Source organism: Accipiter gentilis, chromosome 7 (assembly GCF_929443795.1).
Source record: "Accipiter gentilis chromosome 7, bAccGen1.1, whole genome shotgun sequence".
Classification (NCBI taxonomy): Eukaryota; Metazoa; Chordata; class Aves; order Accipitriformes; family Accipitridae; genus Astur; species Astur gentilis.
Window position 1 is genome coordinate 12,879,218 of NC_064886.1, and position 24,326 is coordinate 12,903,543.

At 53.7% G+C, this 24,326-nt stretch overlaps 1 protein-coding gene across 19 annotated transcripts in view; it reads right to left on the reverse strand.

Moving 5' to 3' along the window:
* Nucleotides 1-24,326, reverse strand: part of MEF2D (myocyte enhancer factor 2D) — an 84,539-nt gene that overhangs the window by 27,170 nt on the left and 33,043 nt on the right. For 14 of the 19 annotated variants that reach the window (XM_049805124.1, XM_049805133.1, XM_049805121.1 and 11 more), the window contains 4 exons: nt 24,131-24,265; nt 13,309-13,602; nt 7,539-7,742; nt 376-513 (listed from right to left, as the gene is read on the reverse strand). In XM_049805124.1, the coding sequence (XP_049661081.1) occupies nt 376-513; nt 7,539-7,742; nt 13,309-13,362 (396 nt within the window). In that variant the 5' untranslated portion in view covers nt 13,363-13,602; nt 24,131-24,265. Of the gene's footprint in view, nt 1-89; nt 351-375; nt 514-7,538; nt 7,743-13,308; nt 13,603-24,130; nt 24,266-24,326 lie in introns of those variants that run through there. The other 5 variants (XM_049805129.1, XM_049805123.1, XM_049805132.1 and 2 more) reach the window with 2 other exon arrangements.

Consider the following 24,326-nt stretch of genomic DNA (forward strand, 5'->3'; position numbering starts at 1 on the left):
AAGCCATGCAAAATCCACACCCCACCCCCGTCACCTGGAGGCATCCGGGGAGGGGGCAAGGGGCGGGCTGCAGACCACCAGCTACTCACTGCGAGCCGGTAACTCTGCATCATTTTATCAAACTCCTCATCAATCTTTTTATATTTCTCTTCCGTCTGTGGGGTCAACGCAAACACTTCATCCCCTTCCGGGCTCTCGCACTCCCTGTGCTTCTTGTTCAGCGCCTGTTACGTTTGGGGGGGGGACGGGGGACGGACACGGAGGGGGTGTCAGGGAGGGATCAGGGGACGAGGTTGGAGGGAAATCGAACAGAAGAAAAACAAAACAAAAAAGAACATATAATGAAGGTTTTCCAGCCAAGGGGCAGGTACTTACACCGTATCGCTTGAACAGGATATCCAGATCCTCGCTGCCTTTACGGTATTTATCCTCCATCAAGGGGCTCTGGTCTATCGAGTCATCGCCGTCGGGCTCCGGGCTGTCACAGCCGTTAAAACCTTTCTTTCTTAATGTCTGAAAACACAACCGGGACAGTTTGAGATCTGGGAGTGGGCATGGGCAACACGGGCAGCTGCCTGAGACGGGCAGGTCCCCCCCAGAACATCCCCCGGACCATAAAGACGAGGACTTGCCCTTGCACAAATTAACACCTTCATTGACCTCGATGGCATTAAAGAGTCAGGATCCAGCCTTCAGGTTTTGACGCCGGGGTGTCTCTAATTTAGGAATTACAACGTGGGGATGGATGGAGAGAAACTTCTTTGCTTTCAAAGGATCTGTTTACGCTGGAGCTGAATTTGGCCCCGTACCAGCTCAGACACATTCGTCACCTACAATTACTACAACACCAAGGAGGGGAAATAAACCTTAATGATATCTGCTCTCCTGCTAAAAATAGGGAAAACCTTCTTACAAATAGGAAAATAAGAAACCAAAATAATAAGCAAAAGGCGGCTTTTGCCCCTGGCAAAACCAGGTGGGTGGCATTTACCAAATGCAAAGGTACCCCAGCAAAAGCATCACCTGAGAGGGTGCGTGGCATGGCGATAGCCCGCAGGCAAGCCCTGTTGGGGGGTGACACAGGGGGGTGACGGTGACAATGCCAGGGCAGCAAACCCCACACCAAGACCAGCAGCAAAGTTCCCGGACGCTGCTGCAGAGAGTTAACGATGCGACATCTCCTCCTTCGTTAACAGGAGCCCAGTAATCACACGGTCAGGCTATGCGCAGGGTATAGTGAAAACCCCAAAAGTTCCTCTTTCGTGCTTGGTAGCCAATTTGCAGATTGCATTACACATGCACATTTAATCATTCTATTTTCAAAATACCAAAAGCAATTAGGCGTTATTATGGAACCATCACTTGCCAATTTATTTTTTTTAGAAGTCAGAGCTACAGAATTTCCTGGAAGTCTTGATCTCTTTTCGTGCCAAATTCAGCGGGGGGGGGGGGGGGGGGGGGGGGCGGGCAGGGAAAAAGCCTTGACAATTCTCCTCTGTCTTCCTGAACAGTAATAAACATCTCTATTTTGAGGCCAAAACGTATCCTGGAGTGGCTCCTCATCTACCTGCAAGCCCTGGGAAACACAGAGCTTGTAGGGGAATTTTTGCTGCAGCAGATAAAAACCATCAATGTCTCCAGAACGGCTGGAAATGCCACGCGCAGGTTCTGCTCGGCATCGGTACAGCACTCCACGCCACACAGCTCTGCCCCGTCCCGATGGTCTTGCTTGGTGGATGCTTGTGCCGGGTGGCAACAGTCAAGCAACAGGCACCAAATCCATCTCCCAGCCTGTTTTCCATCCAGCTGAAGTTTTTCACACTATTGTCAATTGAAATCACTCCTTTGTGGTCGTAATTTTAATACTCGTTACTTAGATTTAATCTGCAGAAGGGAAACATCCTCATCCACATCCATCTCCACCAGCGGAGCATCTGGCTCACTCTTGATCATGGCAGCACTGGTCTTACCAATAATTCCTGTCACCTAATAATTAATACCTAATTACCTAACAATAATTCCTGGTACCTCTGATTTGTGTTAGTTATTGTCTCTTTATGGAGAAGAGTAGTGGGAATCCCAGTCATTGGCACAAATGGGAGGTTCCCAGGGCTTTTTGTGCAGGTTCCCGAGGATTTTTCCCTATTATTTTTCTGTTTTTGTACGTGTCCTTGGTTTTTTTTTAGAATGGGCCAAAAAAAGGAACGGGTGCTGCTGGTGGGGAAGGAATGGCTTTGCCTTTTTTTTGGGGGGGGGGGGAGGGGGATGGACGGACAGACTGCTTTTTGCAGATTTTTTTTCCAAACCCTTTTGTTTCACTGATGCAGCCAAAAAGACAAAAAGTTGAGCCCTTCCTTAAAAAAAAAAAAAAAAAGAGTTTTTTCCTCCTTCTCTTTCTCTTTCAGAGGCAAAATGGAAAAAGTTGTTCCACGAGCAGTGGAAGGGATGAAGCCGGGTTTCCTTCAGGCATGTGCAAAGGGTGCCGGCTGGGAGACTCTCCGGTGTCTAATAGGGGGCTGTGCCCACCTCGCAGCGGTTCTCGTTGCAGGGATATTAACTGGATCTCTCACCTCTGCCCTGGTCGGGAAACGTGAAGGTAATCTCTTGCATCCCTGGAAGCAATTCTCCTCTGCCAAAGGCTGCTGGTGGGTTCAGGAGTTGTGGGGTCAGATAAGCAATCTCCGTCCCTTGGGAGCCTCAAAGAAGGGAACCTCACAACTGAATTTTCAAGAGGTTTCAGGCGAGCAACAACATCCTTCTCCTTTCTAAAAATCTGCAGTAATGAAGTGGCCCAGGAGGTTTTAAGCAGCTTCCAGTTCCCCCCGCTCTGCCTCATATTTACCACCCAAAGAAAGCGCAGGGAAGAGCAATGAGCAGACGCCACCAGCCGTGACATTTTGCCATTTCTAAGCCCGCGTGAAATCATCCTGGGGGTTGTTCCCTCAACCAGCTCTGTGGAAGAAAGCGGACCAACAGAGGGAATGCAGCCCTGTTCATTCAGACCCAGCAAACCTCCTCCAAGCAGCTCACAGCATTGCCCCTCTCTGCATTTCCCAAGGTCCTTCTCCTCTGTAGGTCTAATATATTTGGTGTCGAATATTGCTTCAACTTAAGACAGTGGCTGTTGCCTTAGTCTCTTCCCTCTCCCTGGCCACTATCTTCACAAAATTAGTTGTAACTTAATTGGCTTTGAGACTCACACCTCCCTGCCGAGTTTGGTTCGCAGCATCCCAAGCTGTGAAGGGCAGCTGCGGTGCCACCACAGAAAACCCACCGGCAGCCCCAGGAAGCATCAAGCCGATTGTGCAGGAGGAGGAAAGCCCTTCCCAGGCGTTGCAGGCAGCTGCTTGCAGTGTGAGATTGGATTATAACCCTCACTGCAGCGCGGGGCTGCTGGAGCTGCAGGCAGGGAGGGGAAGAAGGGGACGGGGACGGGCTCCAGAGCTGGCACAGCAAAGGATGGTGATGATCTGGAGCACGGTGGGATGGGAAGCAGCGGCAGTGGTGGGTGAGCAGGCCCTGAGTTGCAGTGGGACATGAGCCAAAGCAGTGCAGCTCGCAGCAATCTGCTGCTCAGAAAGAGGTTTGGGACAACAAAATGCCATTTCCAGCCACACGAGTGTCGGCTGGTGTTTTTTTCAGTTTTTTGACCAAAAAAAAGTCTGTCCTGCATTTTCTGCTTTTTGGCAAGATGATGTAAAAGGAAAACAATCCTGCTGGCTGGAGCAAGAATCAAACCCAAAGATTTCTGTTTTCAGGAACTCTGCAAGGTCTTTTAGAAAAGAGCTTTCATTCTCCTTCCTCCTCATTCCCTTTTCCAGGAGAAAAACAGAAGACACAAAGAGGCGTGAAACTGTTATGTCACTGGGTTGCATCCAGTGGCACACGACTATTTTTCATATAAAATAGACTTATAATCAATTCGTTTACAGCAGAAAAATTTCAAAGGAGAAAACCAGGGTGAGAATTTCACATAGCAAAAAAACCCCCACCACTGCCCATTTATCATCAGCCCATCTCCCTGCTGCTCCCACTCTATCGGGAGTCCCCCCATGGCAGGACCCGCTGCAGGTCCTGCTCTTCCAGGCAACATTCCCATTCCCATGATCCTAGCTCATACGGGACCAGATTTCCAACCCAAAGAGGGTGAGAGAGCAGCAGGAAACGCAGAACATGTGAGAGGAAACGATGCTCAACCAGGATGTGATCAACTTCCCTTAGAAGAGGGAGACAAAACCACCCCAGGCTTTGGGGAAGTCAGGATAAGGGTAAGGACGAGGATGAGGGCGAGGATGACGATGAAGATGTGGCACCAGCAGCTGCCTGTGCACTTCGCCACCTCCCCAGCATCCTGCAAAACGCCTGATTTTACGCACCCCGAGGAACAAGAACCCCAGGAAGAAGAATTAGGGGGGAAAATCAGCCCACCCTCCCCTCCCCGGGACATTCAGCCAAAGAAAGGAAAGAAATTGCTGTGTGACTTTAACTGGCTCTGGAGCATCCCCATGCCTGGCTAGCTCTGCTCTCGTCCAAGTCCCTTATCAGAAACTGGCACGTCAGCTGGGCTGCGAGGAAACGAGAAGCGACAGCGAGGAGCAAAGCCAGCGTGATCCCAGCCCGGGCGCGCACATGGCACCCAGCGTGCCTGTCTGGGGGCCTCAGCTGTCCCCCGCCTGATCAAGGAAACCCCCCTCTCTGCATTAAGAGAGATTTTCTCAGACTTAAAAGCTTGCAATGACCAGGACTTTGCCGGGCATGGAGAGAGCCGCAGGGGTTGCGTGGTTGAATCCCACTCCCCAACGGCTGCTGCCAATCCCCGGCATGGCTGAAACACAGAGGTGGCCCCACAGGGGATGGTCCCCAAAAAGGCAGCCAGGGTGTTGAAACCATCTCGAACTGGGACTGGGTACACTCATCATAGAGCAGCTCTGCCTCTTGCTAAATATCCTCAGGGGATAAATCCCTCAAGGGTATCCCTGTGCAGCATGTGATAGGGTACACCCCACAGACTGCACCTCCCCAGGACCTAAAAAAAACAGGGGGGGAATCTCATGTTTACTGCTGTTTTAAAACATAATTTGAACAGACCAACTTGTACTGCCCAGAGTCGGTGGTACCAGTGGCCTTTGGCCCCAGGAGCCCCCCAGCCTGGCCGGCAGAGGAGACCCTGGCTCGGCCAAGCCACCGCTCACTCCCCCTCCACCAGGAAACTGAAATCAAGAGGCTTCTGCCTCGATTCACCCAGGTCCTGGTTGTTCCTCATCCTTTCTGAGATGCTGCCAGAGCCATTCATGGTTGCATCCCTCTGGTAGAAAGGGGCCACAGGCATTACAGGGAAGGCGGATGCATGCAGCAGCCCCTTAAAATCCACTTAAAATCATATTTGGTGGCAAATTCACAGCCTGTGCCTTCACGGCTCTATAAATGCTTGATTCTGGGGAAGTTTTGAGGATACAAAGGTACTCTTGGAGCAGTCAAGTTCAACTGGGAGCCACCAAGAAACATGAGGTAAATTGGGTCTGTGCATGGTGGGGAGAAAGCCAGGCCAGTGGGACCTGATCTGGGGGAGGGGAGATGGCTAGGGGGGAGAGAAATCAGCATCAGGAGCAGGAATGGTCTCCTGAGGCGGGGCTAATTTAGGAAAGAAAACAGTAAAAATCTTAGAGCAGCCCTAACTCTGCTCCAAGAGGAGACGAGGATGGGGAGGGATGCTCAACCAGCCTCAAAACCTGCCTGCGCCCCAGTGGGTTTCACTCCGAGGCAGCTCTGCCGGCAAGACGTGCCGAGCCCGGCATGTCTGGGCTCTTTTTCTTGCCATCCACCAATATCCTTCCACTCCCGATGTTCCTCTCTTTGGCTTTGGATGCAGATCCAGCTTTTCATGTGGTGCAAACACAGTATTTCTTTGGGTGCCAAGGACTGCATGTAACTTGTCGGCTTGGGAGTGTTTGCATCTTGGACCATAAGGGAACAGAGAACGCTGCCCAAAATGTTTACGGTATTTTTAGGCCAAGACAAATCTGTTTGACGGTGCAAGCACCACAGACTGAGCATCCCAGAGAGGCTGGGAGAGGCTGTGCTGACTAGCTCGGTGGGGAACCATGCCTGCAAACCCCCAGCATTTTCACGGTGGACGGTCACTACCTGGCTCAAACGGGCCAGAAAGGACATTTTGGAACCATTTCTAAGGCCTGTACGCAACCGTGCGCTGGCAGAAGAGTCTCCAAACCCCAGCAAGGGCAGGCAGGTGCTGCCAGATGCTTGGCCATGGCTCAATCCACTTCTGCTGCAGCGGCACATTGGTGGGAACTGGGTGGACAGAGAGGTGAAAACCTCAAGTCCAAATCTCTCAAAAAGACACGTTTCACAGAAGGGGGTGGGGGGGAAGCAGGAAGATTTAGGACGTAGGTTGGGTTTTTTTCCTTCTCCATGAAATCAAAGCCCGAGCGCACCGCCCAAGATGCACCAAAGGGATTCAAAGGCAGAAGCAGCACAGCCCGAGTGGCAGGAGAAGCCAATTCCTCCAGCAGCACTTTGAAGTAGCAAAGCCTCGTGCTGTGTGAGGTCCAAGCCAAGCGACTGCCTCCGATCTGCCCAGGGCCCTCCACGGGGCCATGCCACTCCATGGGCGTTAATTTATGCCCGTCTGTAATGTCAATAATTACCTAGCCAAGCCTTTCATTTGCCTGCCTTTGCCCAGGCATAAAGGCAGCTGCCCACACGCTGAGAAGCAACAACCAAGCAGCTCCCATCTTCGTGGGTGCTGCCAAGGAAGAGGATGCAACTGACGGCCAAGATACCATTAGCACCCTCCTGCAAGCCAAACACCCTGTGCTCAAGCCTGCCGATGCTCTGACAGCACCAGGGATGAAGAAAAAGCCGTTGGGGAGGGCCAGCATGGGGTCACCAACAGCAAATGGTGGCCGAGCATCTCCTGCAATGCTGGCAGGCTGGAGGAGGAGCACAGCCTTGGCATCAGCGAGCTTTGGACATGGTGCCCTTGGAAGTGCTGGGGTTGGTCAGACTGGGCTCACCATCCTTGGAGAGCCAAAAACGCCAGACAAGCCTTGAGCAACCCCACCTACCCAGGAGACTGGCCGTGCTTTGAGCAGGGGTTGGACCAGAGGCACCCAAAAGTTCCTGAATTACTCTGTGATTCAGCCGCTGGTGCCCTCCTACAATCCCACCATGCATGTCTGAAACAATGGACATGGGCAATTCCACCAAGCTGCACCAAGGCACCCCAGTGCAGCAGCCCCAGGAGTTGCCTCCAAAACATCCCATGGTTTGGCTGGACCATGGGAAAGTCCCAAGAAGCAAACCTGCACCTCAATTTTACAGCAGTAGATCAACACATAACTCAAGACAGCTTCAGTAGGCTGGACCAAAAAGATGCAAAATCAGGCCAGCACTGAGTGTTGGAGATCTGCTCGCTCCCAACCCCACCCTGCACCGACCTCCTGCATCCAGCTGCAGTGCCAGACCTGTCCCTCGCTCCACCACACCGGCAAAGCCGGGGAGAGGACGGGCAACCTCACCTCGATGATGTCCGCGTTGGTCCGGCTCTCGTGGGGCTCATTGTACTCGGTGTACTTGAGCAGCACCTTGTCCATGTCGGTGCTGGCATACTGGAACAGCTTGTTTGAGTGGTTGAAGATGATCAGGGCGATCTCGCAGTCGCAGAGGACGCTCAGCTCATAGGCTTTCTTCATCAAGCCAAACTTGCGCTTGGTGAAGGTCACCTAAAAGCAAGGAGAGCCGTGGTCAGAAGCCATGCCCATGGACCTGACACCTCCCAGAGAAAACTGGCATGACCACTGGGAGAAGACCAAAAGGAAGGGGAGGGCAGAGGGAATCTTCTGTCCTCAGTTCCCCCAACTGGACAACCCCCGCAAGCTCTCCTCTCTAACCTTCCTCTTCAAACCGGTTCCTATCACCGCCTATTTTGGGATCCTCCAAAGGCAGACACTTCACAAGCACAAAGATGATTATCAGTGTTGGAAATCACATATTGCCAAATCAAGGGAAAATAAATTTCAGCAAAATCCCCAGCAGAGCTACCATCTGTCCGGGGGCTGTGGGTTGTTGGGTTTTTTACAGTTGAATATTCAAGCAGCGGAGATCTCGTCCTCGCTCGCTGCAGTTGTGCTGTGAGCACCCGACCCTGGGAGCCGGGGGTCTCGGCTGCCCCAGGGCAGGTCAGGGTGCTGCTCCACACCACTCACTCACCCCACCCCATCCCTGACCCACTCTCCTGCTTCCCAGCACCCACTTCTCTTGGGAGGCTGTGCTTCTCCAAAGGCTCCTTGAGCCCCTGGCACAGGGTGCCCCACCAGCTGCTGCGTCCCTCTTGCCGTCCTCATAACCTTGTTGTTGGGGCATTTTTTCGCACCGCCTGCCCATCTAGGGTCACCATGCTGGTGACTGCATCCCCTGTCCTCCAAACCTGCCCTGCTTTGAAATGAGCTGTCATTAGAGCTATCAGCTAACGAGGCATCTTTTGCAGCACTGAACCTTGTGAGCTGGCTGGGGGATGGAGATGGAGCTGGGTGCGGGCTCCAAAACCTGCTCCAGACACCAGGCAGACGTTGGGCTGCATTTCCCAGCCCACGCTCAGCTCTCTCCACAACGCTCTTAACAGGACCCAGCTGGTGGGGAGGGAGCTGGTCTGGGGCTCTCCACCCCGGCTGCATCGCTGACAGCTGCTGAAGGTCCCTCACACACACCCCGCAACCAACAGCATGCTGCTGGGGAAAGGCGCGATGCTTGGCCAATGCCCCCTTAGCAAATAAAAAAAGAAAAGGAAAATAAAAGGCAGAGAAGTCGCTGCTTTGCTTTAAGCATTGCTCTCGGGGGTGAAGCAGCAGCCCGGGGAAGCGCTGGCGATGAGCCAAGATGCCCTTGGGTGCCGAGAGCTGCTCCCTCGCCACGGGAGGGCTCGACCCCACTTAGGGCCTCCGCCACGGCATCGATTTTGCAGCTGAACAGCTTTAATTTGCAGTGTTGAGGGAGGAGAGTGAATGAGGCGGTTGCCTTTGCTAAACTCAAGTTAGCGGCGTTACAGTCGTGGTCCAAAGAGCTTAACCTGGAGCTTCCCCATCCACACCGGTGGTGACGAGCATTGCCACCGTGATGCCACCGGCAGCATCCAGCAGGTACCCAGCAGGTTCCTGCACCCAGCTCTGAGCACCCCTCGAGACGGAGCCGCATCCCTCCAGGCAGTGGGAGTGCAGAGCAGCCCTGGGCATGCATGGCGTGGGGAGGTGCCCACTCCTCCCCACCATCTCCCAGAGATGATTAAGCAGTAACGAGATTCGGCTTTAATCGCCTCATCCCCTGGGAAGCGCAGGGCTGGCACCCCGCGCCGCTGCTCCCCGCCACGTGCGCCCGCTCACACTGCGGTCAGGCTGGGAGCACCAGCGCTCACATTGCCAGCGTCCGCCCCAGCTCCGGCACACAGTGATGCAAATTAAATTACTTGAGGGCCAGCGCTGGTGTCATTGGCAATTCCCCCTCCCTGGTGGCATCCCTGACTTCTTGGCCACCCAAAATCGCTGCTGGTGGGCACCGGCCCTGGTTGCTCCCGGGACCAAGACCGAGCCGGCAGCACCACACCACAGCTGTTGCTGCACCATATGACTTCAGGTAGGACCCAGCTGTGGTTTTGCTCCTGCAGCCTGCAGCAGGACAGGCACTAAAACCAACCTGGGGCTGTGCCAGCAGCATTTCTGGTCTCACGTTCCCGCTAGAGACTGGCTGCTCTGTCACAGCTCCGGCAGTGGCTGCAGCCCGGCATGGCATGCCTTGCTGTCCCCCCGCCGAGACGGCCCTGCCGCTCTGACTCACGCGCAAAGCAGCCCAAGAAGCCTTCAAGAGGAAAACACACAGCGTCTCCACCAAGACAGAGGGAACAGCCGAGGCCGGTTGTTTCTGCAGCCACAGGTGCCGGGGACACCTTGCCGGGCGCCACAAGCCCGCTTGGCCACCAAGATCAGAGGCAACGGGGTAAGGCCAAGGTGTGCGAGCAAAGGGGCAGCTCTTGGCCATGAAGACTAGAAACAAGTATTGTTTGAGTACTGCCCTTGAGCAACGAAGGAGAGCATGGGGTTACCCACCCACGATCAACCAACAACCTGAGTAGAGCTAAGCAGAACCCAAAGCACCAAATCATGTCTCTATGGATGAAGGGATATTCCCTCTGCAGACAGGGACAGGGCGGAGGAGCATCCCTCTGTCTTGGCACCTCTGCTTCTTGCAGAGAAAAGCAAAGATTTGCCATTTAGCCAGCCCCACCGCACAAAAGCATCTCCCCATGACCCAGGACAGAAACGCCAAACCTTCCCCTACCGCCATGCACGAGCCTCATCTAGAAGAATTAACCTTATAAGTCTAAGAGGGTAATCAAATCTCATGCTTCAGGGCATAAGCCGATCACCAAAGGGGTCAGGAAGGAATTACTACCCCACAGTAGCAGGGGATTTTTGCCTTTCCCCTGATGCAGAGCATTGGCCGTTGCCAGAGTCAGCAGGCTGGCCCTGAAGGACTCATGGTCTGATCTGTTATGGCAAATCCTCTCCAGTAATTCCTCTAATGACATTAGTGACTCTTACTTGCTCTCCTCCCCTGGTTTTGGCTTCTGCTGTAATTCTGGTCTCCTCCGTGCAGGCTTGTGGTCCGTGCACCCATGGGAGGCAAGACCCGGGGTGTGAGCAGGGTCAGATTCACTGATGCTGTAGGTTGGATGTGAGATGCACGGGAAGAGCTTCACCTCACAGCAAAGGCTTTGGAGAGCCGCCGTTCAACCTTCACTCTTCCCGAGGTTCGCAATGCCTCCGTGGCCCCAAACCACCATTACTGATGAGCACCACTTGCAGAACAAGCGGCAACGCAGGCGAGAGCAGCTCTGCCTCCGCTTCCTTGGTGAATCCCTCCTTCCAGCGCATCCATGCGCTATTCCCGTTCCCCATCCCTCTCTCTCCCACCACACGCAGGTACCACGGGAGCCATCTGGGCTCTGGCACACGCCGAGGCCGGTGCATGCTCACCTGCCGTGGCTGGAGCTGCAAGACCTACATTGCCAGCAGCAGCACCACGGCACGAAACCCTGTGCATAATTCAGCAGAGCTGGGCTGCTCAGCTCGGGGGGTGCAGCATGGGAGAGCTGAGCTGTGCTCCCCGCACCAAACCTCGGTGGGGGTGCTGCCGTGGAGACAGGGATGGGCTGAGGATGCTCCCAGACTCTGGGTTTAAACCAGCTTAGCGGACAGCCCGCAGCCACGGCAGCCACATGTGCATGGACACTTCTCATCTCTGATCTGCAGCAACAGCAGGAGAGGAAGGGGAGGGGAATGAGATGAAGCAAGATGGGACATTTCTGAACCCAGAGACTGGGTCCAGGCACTGTGCACACCCGGTGCAAAGCAAGAGGGTTATCACCCCCTCTACAGAGGTGATAGATGCCCCAGCCCCATGCAGCTCCCACTGCAGCGGATGGAGCAGATCAGCAACCCACTGCCTGGAGCAGCCGTTCGTCACGAAATGTCCTCTCTTCTTGGTGTGTCCTTGTTCCCCAAAGAAAGGGAGCAGAGAAAATAACTGATTGCAAATCCTGCACTGATGACCAATTAAACAGCTGCTGCTTCGCCAACATCCGACTTAAACGGGGCTGGGTTTTTGGAAAAGCAAAGCGATACGTGCTGCACTCACGTGGGGAGCGATGCTCCCGTGCTGGGTTTTGGAAGAACCGGCCTGGCCGGGGACACAGCTGCCATCAAGGGAAAACCGACATCCCCCAGACCCAGGAACTGGGCTTTGGGGACAACACCTGACATCCGAGACATGCCAAAACCACAGGACCAGTCGTGCTGAGCAACGCCCACTGCTAAATCCCACACAGGCTTCACTCTGTTGGTGAGACCTTGGCAAGGGTCTGCATCTCCAACCCCCCTCGGCCAAGCCCTGCACCAAGGAGCAGCTCAACGGCCCCCAAAACTGCTTCCCACCGCCTTGGCTTCTGCCTTTGGCAGAGAAACGCCTCTTTCCTTTCCTGAAGGCTTATACAACAGGACTAGGCTGTGCCATCAACCTCCAGCATTACCAAATATTTTCCGTTCATTTGAACTTCTAATGGGGCTCCAATAGCTGCAAATCCCTCTCTCCCCTATGCAACGTTCAGCAGTGCTGCCCCATAAAATACACTCCAGCTTCTTTAATAACCCCTAACGCCCCATTTACTGCTAATTATGGAAATAAACAGTGCCATGAGCAACTGGGACATTATCAAAAAACATTTTATGCCCATCCCATCCCCCAGCCACCAAATAAAGCTGTAATGAAGAAAACCTGCAATTTTCTATTGTTTTGCTGTGGAGCAATAAACCAGTTCATCCAATTCTGTTATTTGCCACTTTTTAAAGCATTAGGAACATATACTTTTTTTTCTTTTTTTCTGGAATAAAAGCAGTAGAAAAGAAGTGTGGCAGGCCACACTGGGGCATCTGCAGCGGTGGCTGGACTAAAGGCAGAGGCTTCAGGATCTGCCGAGCCAAAGTCAAGGACTGCGGGAAGCCACGGAGCAAAGGGACCCGCCTGAAAGTCTTGTGGTTACAGGGAAAAACATAGATGGAGTCATCACAGAGCAAACCTGGTCCAGCAAATCGCTGCTGCTCAGCCGGTCCGACTCAAGGAACACGTAAATTAGGGAAAAATCTGTTGGATTTTTTCTTTCCTTTGAGATACATGCATGTATTTCTACACACATGCACATGCGTGCATGTCTAGGGCTTGGCCTCAATGGAGCACAAGGAAAAAAAATGTGGGCCCATATAAGTTTTCAAATAAAAAAAAAAAAAAAAAAAAAAAAGAATAATTTGGGTTGTTTGCATTCATAAAAATGGATACTTGTTGTGGCTGCTTTTTATTGGAAAAACCTCACGGAAAATGTCAACTGAAATATATTTTCTGCAAGACCAAAAAAAAAGGGAACTAACTGGAGAAGATACTTTCTTCTGGAAAAGCGCTTAGATGGAAACGGCGCAAGGAGCTCCAAGACAAGGAGCAATGCCTGGGTGGGGGCTGCAGCTCCCCGCCACAGCAAAACAGGGCCGTTTGCCTGGTTCTGGGTATCCGCCTGAATCCGGCCCCGGTGCCGAGTTTCACCCATCTGCTCATTTTATGGGTTGGGAGAGAAAAGCACTGGTTGGCCCAAAATGGGATGGAAAAGGGTCATTTTGAAGCAGAACCTTTAAAATACCCGACAGGAGGAGGGCGGGTGAGGAGGGAGCGAAGAGCTGAAGGGAAAGCACCGACCTGCCGATTGCGCTCGTCTGTGATCCGCTGAATCTGGATCTTTTTTCTCCCCATCTTCTCCGGATATCCTCACCGCACCCGGGATGACTTCAGTTCAAGGGAGGGGAAGAGTAACCCCGTTTTAAAATGCTTTCATTAAAGAGCGTGGGGGGCTTTTTTTTGGATGGACAACAAACAAAAAAAGCCAAAAAAAAAAAAAAAAAAGAAGTTTTGCGTCGCTCCTTGCTCAGTTCATGGTATCCTCCTGCGCGACCGGATCCAGCGGGGCTGAGCCGTCAGCAGCTGCTCAGAAACCTGTGCAAGGAGAGAGACAGGAGTGAGACTGTCTGTCCCCAAACCCCATCCAGGATCCGGCACCCTCCCAGCATCCTCCCCACTGCTGGCATGGCTCCTTCCCCCCAGCCCAGGGGAGGTCTCTGCTCCATCCTCCAGCTTGGGTCTGAGGCCAGAAGGGTTGCAGAGGGATTTATCCAACCTGGTCTCAAAAAGCCCCAAGGATGGGGCCCAAAAACACCCATGCTGCAGGACACGTGTGGGCCAGGCACAGCGGTGCTCATCGAGGAGGAGACGGCAGCAACAAGCCTGTGAATCATTATTCCTCCGTGACACTCCATACTTTTTTTTTGCTTAATAAAGTCATAAGCAGTCGAGTGGCTGGTGATTAGCTTGGGCAATTTAAATCTGTCTCCAATTTCTGCATTAATCTTCAATTTGGAATTTTAAAATGTCTTTATGTGATTATTTAAAAAAAACCTATAATCAGGCACAGAAACCTAATTCTTATGGGCAAGGGGAAGAAGGACTCCGAAGGAAGCCGAGACAGCCTGGGGTTCAACTGGGCTCAACAACAGCTGGATGCTGGTTGTTTCCATCGATCTGGGGGGTGGGGTGGATCGACTCAGGGGTATCGTTTGCTCGACACCTCTCTCTCCAAAGGGGCGAGTGCTGCAGGTCCCGGGGGACCCACATAGCTCCTTTCTCAGCCTTGCTCTGTGACCCCACACTGGATAAGGGTGCAGGGGCTCAGCATCCCCCAGGCACCTGTATGCCCTGATGCTGGAGGCTGTATCCAGATGTACCTACCCACACCGCCCCCCCAGCCCCATTTCACCCCAGTTTTTCAGCGTGCACTGCATTGCAGCAAGGGGGATGAAGGGGGAAACCCAGTCAGTTCATTTTTCCGCAGGTATGTTTTTCTTCTGGTCCTCTCTCCAAGTGGCCGGATAAGAGCAGCGATAACATTGCATTTAAGGCGAGGGTGCCCCGTGCCAAGACCTAGGCGGAGGGAAAATCTGGTCCCAAAATAGCTTCCTATCTGCCTCGACTTGGCAGCCCCCAGCCCTCGGTCTTGTTACAAAAAGCATAGAAAAAAACCCCAAGTTTTTGCTCCCCTCCCATCATCCCAAATTCACCCGCAGCATCTGCAGCCAGCCCTGACCGAGCTCCTCCTGCTCCTCTCCCAGCCCAGAGCATGGAGCCCCTCTGGACGCCTCTGAAGCCCCCCAGGGATGTTGGCCCCATCCTTCGCCTCCTCATCAGACCATGCTCCGACAACAAACAAGCCCTGATGGTCTCACACCCACACTTGTTTTTGGGGGTTGAGTCGTGCGAGTCACTTAATCTTTTTCTCTGCTTTTTTGGGGGGGTAAAATTATTCATCGTGCATCGTGTTCTGTGGTTACAGTGCTGGTTCGAGCAGCTGAGAGAAGGAGGAGACTTTTCCCACCCTGACGTCCACAATTTGTCCTCCAGGGAAAATGAGCAATGGGGAGCCCAGGAAGACCAGAGAGATGAAGGGCTGCAAAAATCCCTTTTTTCCCTCGTAAATCCCACCAGGAAGACTCTTTGCAAGGACAAACCATACAGGGATGGCATTCGCCGCTTGAATCATTATTTCTCAAAATTGGTGCGTGTTTCTCCTCCCAGCAGCAAATGGGAGGGAACATCCAGCTGCGAGCAGCACCAGCACCAGGGGGGATGCTGAGCCGGTGTCGGGGGAATGCCCTTTGGCTGCTGTTCCTCATCTCTCTGTGGGCAGCCCCGAAAAGGCCACTCCCAGAGCATTACTGGTCCCAGAGCACCGTCGGTCCCTGAGCATCACTGGTCCCCAAGCATCACCACTTGGGCTGGCACTGGTGAGCAGGGGATGCAGGCGCCGGGCTGCCACAAGAGATTCCCTCAAAGGTCAGTGATATGGGAAGAGCCAAAAGAAAAATGAGGATTTTTGTTTCATCCACCCAGGGTGTCTGCTTGGCATTTCCACCACTGTGAGCCCACGCAGGAGAGAGCCCACAGCCCCAGGGCTGGGGGCCGAGACGAGGATTTCGCACGCGCAGAGAAAATTTGGCAGAGGAGGAACTTTCCACCGAGTTTGCTTTGCAGCTTTTCCCTTTGGAGTTGCCATTTCTTTAAACTGGCTGAAAAATATTCACCTTCACCATCTTCAAAACCGCCAGCAGCAGCATGAAGTAGCAACAGCTCTGCATCCGGACCCAGGGCAAGATGCTAATTCTTTCCTTGTGCTGCAGCTCTTGGACAGAGAAACCCTCTGAAAAGACGGCAGATTTACTGTCCAAACCAGAGAGGAACTCTCCAGAAGCAACAATAAACACTGGAGAACAACAGGCAGTAAATTTAAACCAAGTGAAAGGAAACATATTTTAACACAATTCAGTTATGGGACTTCTTCACAGGATGCTATCGCAGCCAAAAGTTCCACGGTGTTCAAAAAAGAGATGAGATGTTTGTAAGGACAAGGAGAAAAGCTCGGTGCTGTTCATCCCTGTCCTGTGCTTTGCACAAGCCAGTGCTTCTTGCATGCGAGCAGCGGCATGCAAACCACATTCCCCTCCCTGTACCGCAAATAAAACCCAGGTGCTTTGACACAAATCACCTTTTTCAACCACCAGACCGCATTCCTCCTGCCACTCTTGAATCCCAACTCCTGGGTCCTCAGCACCCCGGCCAGATGGGGACCATTGTGCCAGCCTCGGGGTTTGCTCATGCCGCTGGATAAAGTCTCCCAAAGGAAAAAGGCCACTTATTGTTTTTTTTGTTTGTCATGGTGGGCCCAAAATGAGCTGGCCGTATGGTCTTGATCCCTCTCCCCTGCATGGGAAGGAAAACACCCCATGGCAAGTGCAGTCCTTGGATGGGATGAAAACGATGGATGGAGAAAAGCATGGCACTGTTTGCTGCCCTCCAAACTCATCCAACAGAGGGGATTTAACTCTTCCCTTTTCTCTTCAAGTTCCTGGTGTTGGAGTTGGGGTTTTGGGGTGGGTTTATTTGGTTTTAGGCTGGGGGGAGGTTTCCAACATATTTTTAAACCCAGGTATTTTCATGTTTCCTGCCCAGGTGGCTGTTTCAGAAAGTCTGACCACAGGTTCAAGTTTCTGATCGGCATCTGCAAATCACAAGAAACCTGGAGAGACTCCCTCCCCACCGCCCACCGCTCTAGCACTGCCCCTGGCTGCTCGGACCCAACCCAGAAGCACCCACTCTGCACAATGCACTGAGCCGAGCACCTCGGCAGCTCCCTTTCCTTCACCAGCAAATTGCTCTGGATCCCTAATTGCCCACCCCAAAGCATTGGGATCACCTGTGACCCTCCTCCATGATTGGGTGGAATTTAAGCACCTAAATGTATGTATAGCCAAGCACCCAGAGCACAGGACTTTTAAAAGGAGTCAAACTCCTAAATAACTTTTAACATTTGGGATCTTGGGTCTTTTTATTCAATACAATATCCCCAGTCATTAAATCATCTTTTCTTTCTTCTGAGACAGCAGCTTCTTTCTCCTTCCCCTGGTTTTCCAAGGAACCAAGGCTCACACCATCCCACGGTGCAGGCAGGACAAGGCAGCACCCACCCCACGCAGCATGTGAGCCCACAGGACCTTTCCATTCCATTTGGGATGAGGCACCAACATGCCCAAGCCATGACACCCCAGCGAGTCGCACAAATGCCAGCGCCAGCAGATGGGTTAAGCCCAGCCCTTATGAGCCACTAGAGAATCTCTGCAACCCTGTAAGACAGACTACCTTGCCCAAACTGTGACCCAACACCATCCTAAATCAGGCTTGGGATGGCTCAAACATCATGGGGTGCGACCAGGCAGGAGCAGGGCCGGGCTCGGGGCCAGCCCAGGCACCCACAGCCTCCCCCCCACCCCCAGTGATGCTGCCATCCCCAGTGGTACCCGTCTCCGTGGTGACCATCTCCATGCAACCACTGAGCATCTCAGCTGCTACACCCTGGCGAGATGGAACCGCCATGGTGCCGGGGTCCGAGGGTATTGAAGGGGACCCACAAACCTGCTGTAAAGTATATCACAGGCATTGCACCGAGTGAACAGCGCCGGCAAAAAATCATCCTGTCCCTCTTCAGCACCCAGAAACCTTGGCGAGGATCAGGAAAGTGGAAATTCAGCATCGCACCGGGGAAGCAGCGAGAAGCACTGGGACAGAGGCAGCCCATTAGCACCCGCATCCCTCCCTCCTGCCCTACACCCCCTTGCGCGCTCGCACAAGTATGACTATCACAGCAATTAACACACATGCCAATTAACTACAAGCAGGTGCTGGTTAACTCTGTGCTGAGTAATTCATACCCGGCTCCAAGTAAATTGCTTTAAATTGGAGAGACGGGTGAGGGAGCAGAGTTAGCATTTTGCAAATGGGGGAAGAAAGAAAAAGCAAAGACGAATCTCAGCTGGGAGATGTTTTTACAAAACAAGGAATTTGGGGGTGCTGAATCCACAGCTTCAAATGCTGGGGAGGCAGGAGAGCTAATATCTCCTCCAAGTCTTTATTTCTGGATTTTTTACCAACTGTACACATTTCTGATCTATTTTACCTATTTCTAAACAGTTTCACCTTGGCATTGCACGAGCAGCAGGGTTCTTTGCACCACTCCATAATTTGTCACTTTTCCATTTCTACTAAATAGCCCCATATTTCTTTCTGCATGAGTAGGGGCACTCAGAGTCTCATACCCACTTTCTATTTTTAATATACTTTTATTGCATCCCTTTTTAGTTGCCTCCTTACTAAAGTCAGCCATGACACAGCTGCTCCTCTCGAAAGCGATGATATTAAGCTGTCCTTCCTTAAAACCCCACCTTGTAAGCCTTGTGCTCTCAGCACAATGTCAGCTTAAATAAACCAAACATCGGCTGCACAGCTGCAAAGGAAAGATCAAAACGATGAATCTAAAGCCTTAGGAAGATAAATAAAGGCAAATAAACGCATCCTTTCCAAAAATGTATTTTCCTTTCGAGCTCTGCACGGCCTTTCTTTTCCCAGCGTGCTGCCCCTGCGCTCACGTGCGGCACCGTGCTTCCCAATCCACTCATCCCTGTGCAGAAATACATGGTAGGGCCAGCATTACGAGTGATGGCAAAATCTGGATGGGTTCATCACAGCACCGGTTCAAGCGGCGTTTTCCCCATCTCCATCTCCCAAACTGGGGTCAGCGCCATGGGGACGTCCTTGGCTGCGGAGAAACCTGCAAAAGCAGCTTCAAAGGACAGTTGGAGGCTGGGGAAAAAAAAGGAAGGAAAAGGGAAAAGAAGAAAAACGCCCTTCTGTAAAGATGCTGAAAGGACCGAGGTGGCTCTTCTTAAAGAGGAGATGAATGGGAGGATGTCTGATAACGGTGCAGAAAGTCCCAAATGGAAGGGAGAAAAGGAGGTGACAGCCATGGAGAAGCACAGCCCAACCCAGCAGGCCGCTCTGCCCACGCACTGAACACTCTCTCTGCAGGACAAACCCACCCTTTACCCAGGATTTGCAGGAATTCTCCCCAAAATGGATTTACCCTTACTTGGCTCCATCAAACCAGGGGGCCGGCTAAGAGTAACAGGTCCAAACGCAGTGGGATGAGGGGTCTTCCTCGCTGGGCATCTTCCCCTGGGGAACAGGGTACCCGACAGGACCAAATTCACCAAACCCAGCCCAGTGGGACCAACATTTTGGGGGGCTTAGGGTTTATCCACATACAGAAATGACAGCAATAACATGCTGCGTGGATACCTTTCCTTGTCTTGGAGCATCACCGGGCAAGGAAGGCCATTGCAAGAGAGCTTCAGCACACAACCAGTGAGCACGTGGATTACAAGGTGCAGGATTTGTCCCATCTCTCTGCCCATGGCAGGAGAGAGCGCACGCCAGGGAAATGCTGCTGTGCTGCAAACCAGCCTGCGAGCTCGGCCTGCCATGGGAAGTGGTTTACACCTGCCGTGCCGACAGTGTGCCGAGCCCTTTCTCGCCCCGTGTTGGGGTAGGGGCGCGGGGGAACGGGCTGGCGGGAGGGAGGGAGGGAGCCATGATGCTCTGGAGGTGGCGAGAGCAGCCCCACACCCTGCTGCAACACTCCCTGCTGCAACCTTGCAGCTTTTACCAAGAAAAGCAGTGGAGTCGAGGTGTGAGGTGGCTGCGCTGCCACGAGGAGCAGCCTGGCAGCACCTGCGCAAAGCTCAGCTTCTCCACCTGCTGCAGAAAAAAGCCTTAAAAGCAATTGCAAATAAAACAGCAAACCGCAGCTGAGGTCTCCAAGCCTTGGCCCTGAGGCTCTCAGGTCTCGCACCGGCACAAACCAACAGAGCCGCTTCCCCGCCTGCGGACAGGGCTGGACTTCCATCCCTTAAGGATATGGATTTAGCTCAAATCACCTCTTGAACCTGACTGTTTAACTGCAGTTCTTGCCTTCCTGTTTCCTTTCTCGCTGATGGCCAGGCCTGCCTTTTGTGACTTAATTGTTGTTTTTTTAACATATCCTCCATGCTGACACCAAGGACTTTTAGTTTCCTTCTTGGTGGTTTCAGGATCTGCAGAACTGGCTTCCTTCTCCTCTGCAGAGGGGGAAAAGCCCTCTTCCCTAAAATCCAGCGCCTGTATTCATGTTGACGTTGCTCTTCCTATCCTGCAAAGGCACCAGCGTGGTGCTTGCCATCGCTCCACCAGCGAGCAACCGTTGATGGACCAAGCCAGCTTTGTTGGGGGAGGAGGGGCAATGCCAGCAGGAGCAGCCCCAGCACCCTGGAGGGATGCAGCACAGGGGAGATGCACCCACGTGGGAACGTCCTTGGCATGACGGCAGGCAGCGAGGGCAGGTGCCTGCACTTCCCCAGCCCCACTGCATGCGCTCGTGAAGGACTCCAACTCACCAGCTTAGCATTGTTTAGCACCTCTTTATCTACAAACCAAGATCAAAACCACACAAACATGCTAAAGTCTCCTCCAAAGCTTCTATTCTGGTTTCAGGATGATGCTATCTGGGTTCCTGTATCGAGCCTCCAGATGCAGGCAGGGGGAGGGGAGAGGAAAGGTGGCCGAAACACGGCTCCGGAGCAAACCTCCCGCTCAGAAATGCAGCTGCAGTGCCCTGCTAGGCCAAGCCCTCCCTGTGGCTGAATCCTGCTCACCTAGCAGGTGCGAATCCAGCGTTGAGCTACAGTTCCTCCCGTGCACCTGACGCCCACGGGAAGGCCCTGATTTCCCCAGGATCGGCAGCAAAACCAGCATCTTTGGTCCTCCTGCCTGTGCAGGATCCATCCTGCCGGCTGCAGGTACAAACCTCGGGAGGCTCAGGAGAGCAGAAGCAAGGCTGGATTCAATCAGGTCCCCAAGGAATTTGAAAAAGACACATATATTCCTGACCCAGATTCAGGCGCTCTCCGGAGAAAAGCAGATGCCAACTGCACAGCCAGCTCTGCTGAGCTGTAACAAAACCACGCGCCGTGCCAAGACCGGCAGAGTCTGGGGTGGGGGGGGGGGGGGGGGGGAAGCACAGCCCTTAAATGATGCTGGAGAACTGGCATTTGCCTGTGCAAGGTGGGGTGAAAGAAAGGATTTGGAGACATTATTAAATGGGGCTTGATTTTCTCTTCCCCTGCAGCTCATGCATCCATTTGCACCAGTGTGGACCCAAGCAACACCCACCAAACAAGGGTGAGAGCCCCAGCGTTGGCACGAGGACTGGAGGCACCGCAGCAGCACCCAGACCAGGCACCCCGGTTCCCTGCACCCCGAAATCCCACCGTTTCATCCCACGCCACAGCTAGCCAGGGATGCCATCACATCCGGCACCCCAGGAGCGTGTCCCAGGCTGCAGAGGCTGGGTGACAGTGGGCACAACTAGTGACCTTCCCCATGCTGCCAGAGCCAGCAGAGGCTGGAGGGGACACGGGGCAGCTGGCAGGAGAAGGGAGGCTGGGCAGGAGCCCCAGGCAAGCTCACCGGCAAGCCTGTGGCCCCACTCGGCGCTGGCCAAATGCCAACCATGGAACCGTCATCACCCTGTGCCAAGGCGAGGACAACGACTCCAGGAGGAAAAGCTCGTGGGACCAGCAGCTCCTCATGCGGTGTGGTTTCCCAGGGTGGCAGCCGGTCCTCTCTCCCAGAGGGAGACGCTGCAGAGAGGGACCAGCGGGGTTGAGCCGCCACATGGCACGGCGTTAAACCGGAGGGGTCAGCAAGCCCCTTGCTAAAGTGACCTTTAAAGCACTTCTGGGAATGGTGACATGCAAAGGCTGATGCAGCCACCAGAAAAGTCCCATGACCTTGAGCAGTGACCTTGGCAGTAGCATCCTCGCGGCAAGGGTCACCCGTAACCCTGAGCCTGGCTGCGGTCTCCTGGGCGGCTCAGCAGCTTCCCTGGGCATGCACACCAAGGCTGGGGACCCTGCAAGCCCCAGCACCCTGCTATGGGCACAGCATCCCCTTTCCCAGCTGGGACTGATCGCTTGCACGGGGCAGCCCTGCGTCACCTCCATCCCTATCCACCCTCCATCCCCAGGATCATGCAAAGCCGCTCCCCTTCCCTCCTGTCCTCTATCCATCACCAGCTCCAGAGCTGGAGACTGGGGGTAATTTTCCCCTCTGCACTAAGTCGGGTTTTCTAAATGAAGGGAAGCGAGATCCCATTATCCGGCTCCGTCGCCCACCCCCACGGCTCCCTGCAGGGCATGAAATAACCACCTGCCAGCTCCCTGTAGCCCCGCGCCGTGGCAATGATATCGCAGCTTCCCCTGTCACTATTGTCAGAGCAAAATTTAGATACCTGGTAATGAGGAGGTTTAATATGACAGATGAGAGGTTGACTCATTAAAAAAAAAGAGCGAGAAGGAGAGCGAGCTGAATTTGGGCTCGGATCCTGCACTGGTAAATCAGAAGGCTGTCAAAGCTGTTCCCGTGCTGGTGGGGAGCAGAAGCAGCTTAAACCTTGACCCCAAACCAGACCCATGGTGGGGACCTTCACCGGTGCTGAGGTCACAAGGAGGAAAAGGGGGGGACAGAAGGGGAGGACATGGCTACAGTTTTGGGGGCCACCCAGTCCTGCTCCCCACCGAGCTGCCTTCCCCCACCCAAGGGTTGGAGGGGCTCAAGCCCAGAAAACGCCTCGGCGGCCAATAGCAGCAATGTTTCACTTTGGGGTTTTTTTTTTCTCTCAAATGGGAAACTGCAAGGCAAAGATGCAAACCTGGCGTGGGGGCAGCCAAGACTCCCTGCATTGCCAGCACCCAGACCCCAACATCACACCCCATTTCCTTGGGCACCCCCTATCCTGAGGGTGCGCCCATCCTCCAGTGCAGCCCAGCAAGGTCCCCGCTGCCAACACCCTCACTACGGTCATCAGAAGGATGTTGATGACTTGCAAGTCCCAAAGCACAACATGCCAAAGAGGACAACTGCTGCCTTCAGTTCCTGCACAGGGGGCAGGATCCCACCCATGGGACACGGGAACAGGGTCAGCAGCATGAGGAGGGTGAAACCCTCCCTGCAGGGAAGTTAGGGGCTCTCCATGTAAGGGGACAGGATTTCCCCCAGTAACAGAGGGGACAACTCTTCTCCCCACCATGGGTTTTACCCAGGGGAAACTCCATGAGACCCGAGTGCTGCTCTGGGCCATCCACGAGAGCGATGGAAACCCACAGCAGCCCCACGGGACACAACGGAGTGCAGAACTGTCCTGGGGGAAACACTCCTCTTCCCTCCTGTGTCAACAGGATGGGATTGGGGATGCATCCTCTGCAGCAAGCCCAGGGCATCCTGCGGTCACCTTGCCTTCACCCAAGGGCAGCATGGCACAAATCTCCATCCCCCAACACAGCTGGGGACCCCACACCCTGTCCCCAGCCAGGAATGGACACCCAAGAGCAGCTTTGCAGACCCTCTGGCACCCAAAGCACAGCATGGGCTCCACCTGGGAGCCGGGGCTGCCAAGAGGCCGGAGATCTCCAGTGCCATCCTGGAGCTCAGCCCCCGAGCACGATCCTCCCTCCCAGTGCACGACCCCTGCAGCACCTTTCCCAAAGGCTCAGCCCTTCCCCAAGGACCCCCAAGATCTTTCAAACCAGCCTCCCAAAACTACTTCTTTCTTTTTCCCCCACCCCCAAGCACTGGTGAGTAATAGCAGCAATGCCAAAAGTCACGGGGCTGCTGATTTTATTTGCATCTACTGACTGCTAACTGCATCCGTGTCCAAAGCAGCCGTGACATCCATCAGGTCCAAAGACATGAAGGCAACGTAGAAGCAGACGTTGCTCCTGCATTGTCCCATCCCACACTCTCAGTCAGGGTTTACATGTCCCAGGTGGGGAGCACCGGGCTCCCCAGGGGCTGGAGGGTCCAGCATGCATCTGAGGTGCAGAGGAGCTGGTGAAGCTGGTGAAGCTAGGAGCTTCCCATCACTGGGAAGGGGATGGTGGTCACCAGCTCCACTTGACCACAAGAAGAAGGATAAGAAGCAAATGAGCGTAATTTGCCACTGATATAGCAATGCTGAATACTGGGAGGATCACGCCAGAGAAGAGCTCACCGGAGAGTCCCTTGGAGAGATGGATGAGAAAGATCTGGCCAACACCACCAGGAACAGGCAAGACCAGGTTCTTGCCTCCATCCCAATGCTCAGACTCAACCATCGCAGCTCCAACCAGCCCCTGGCACTTCCAACCTGGAAACAAAACCACAAAAATCGGCATCCTGGCCATCTGCTTTTCTCAGAGGTGGACCTG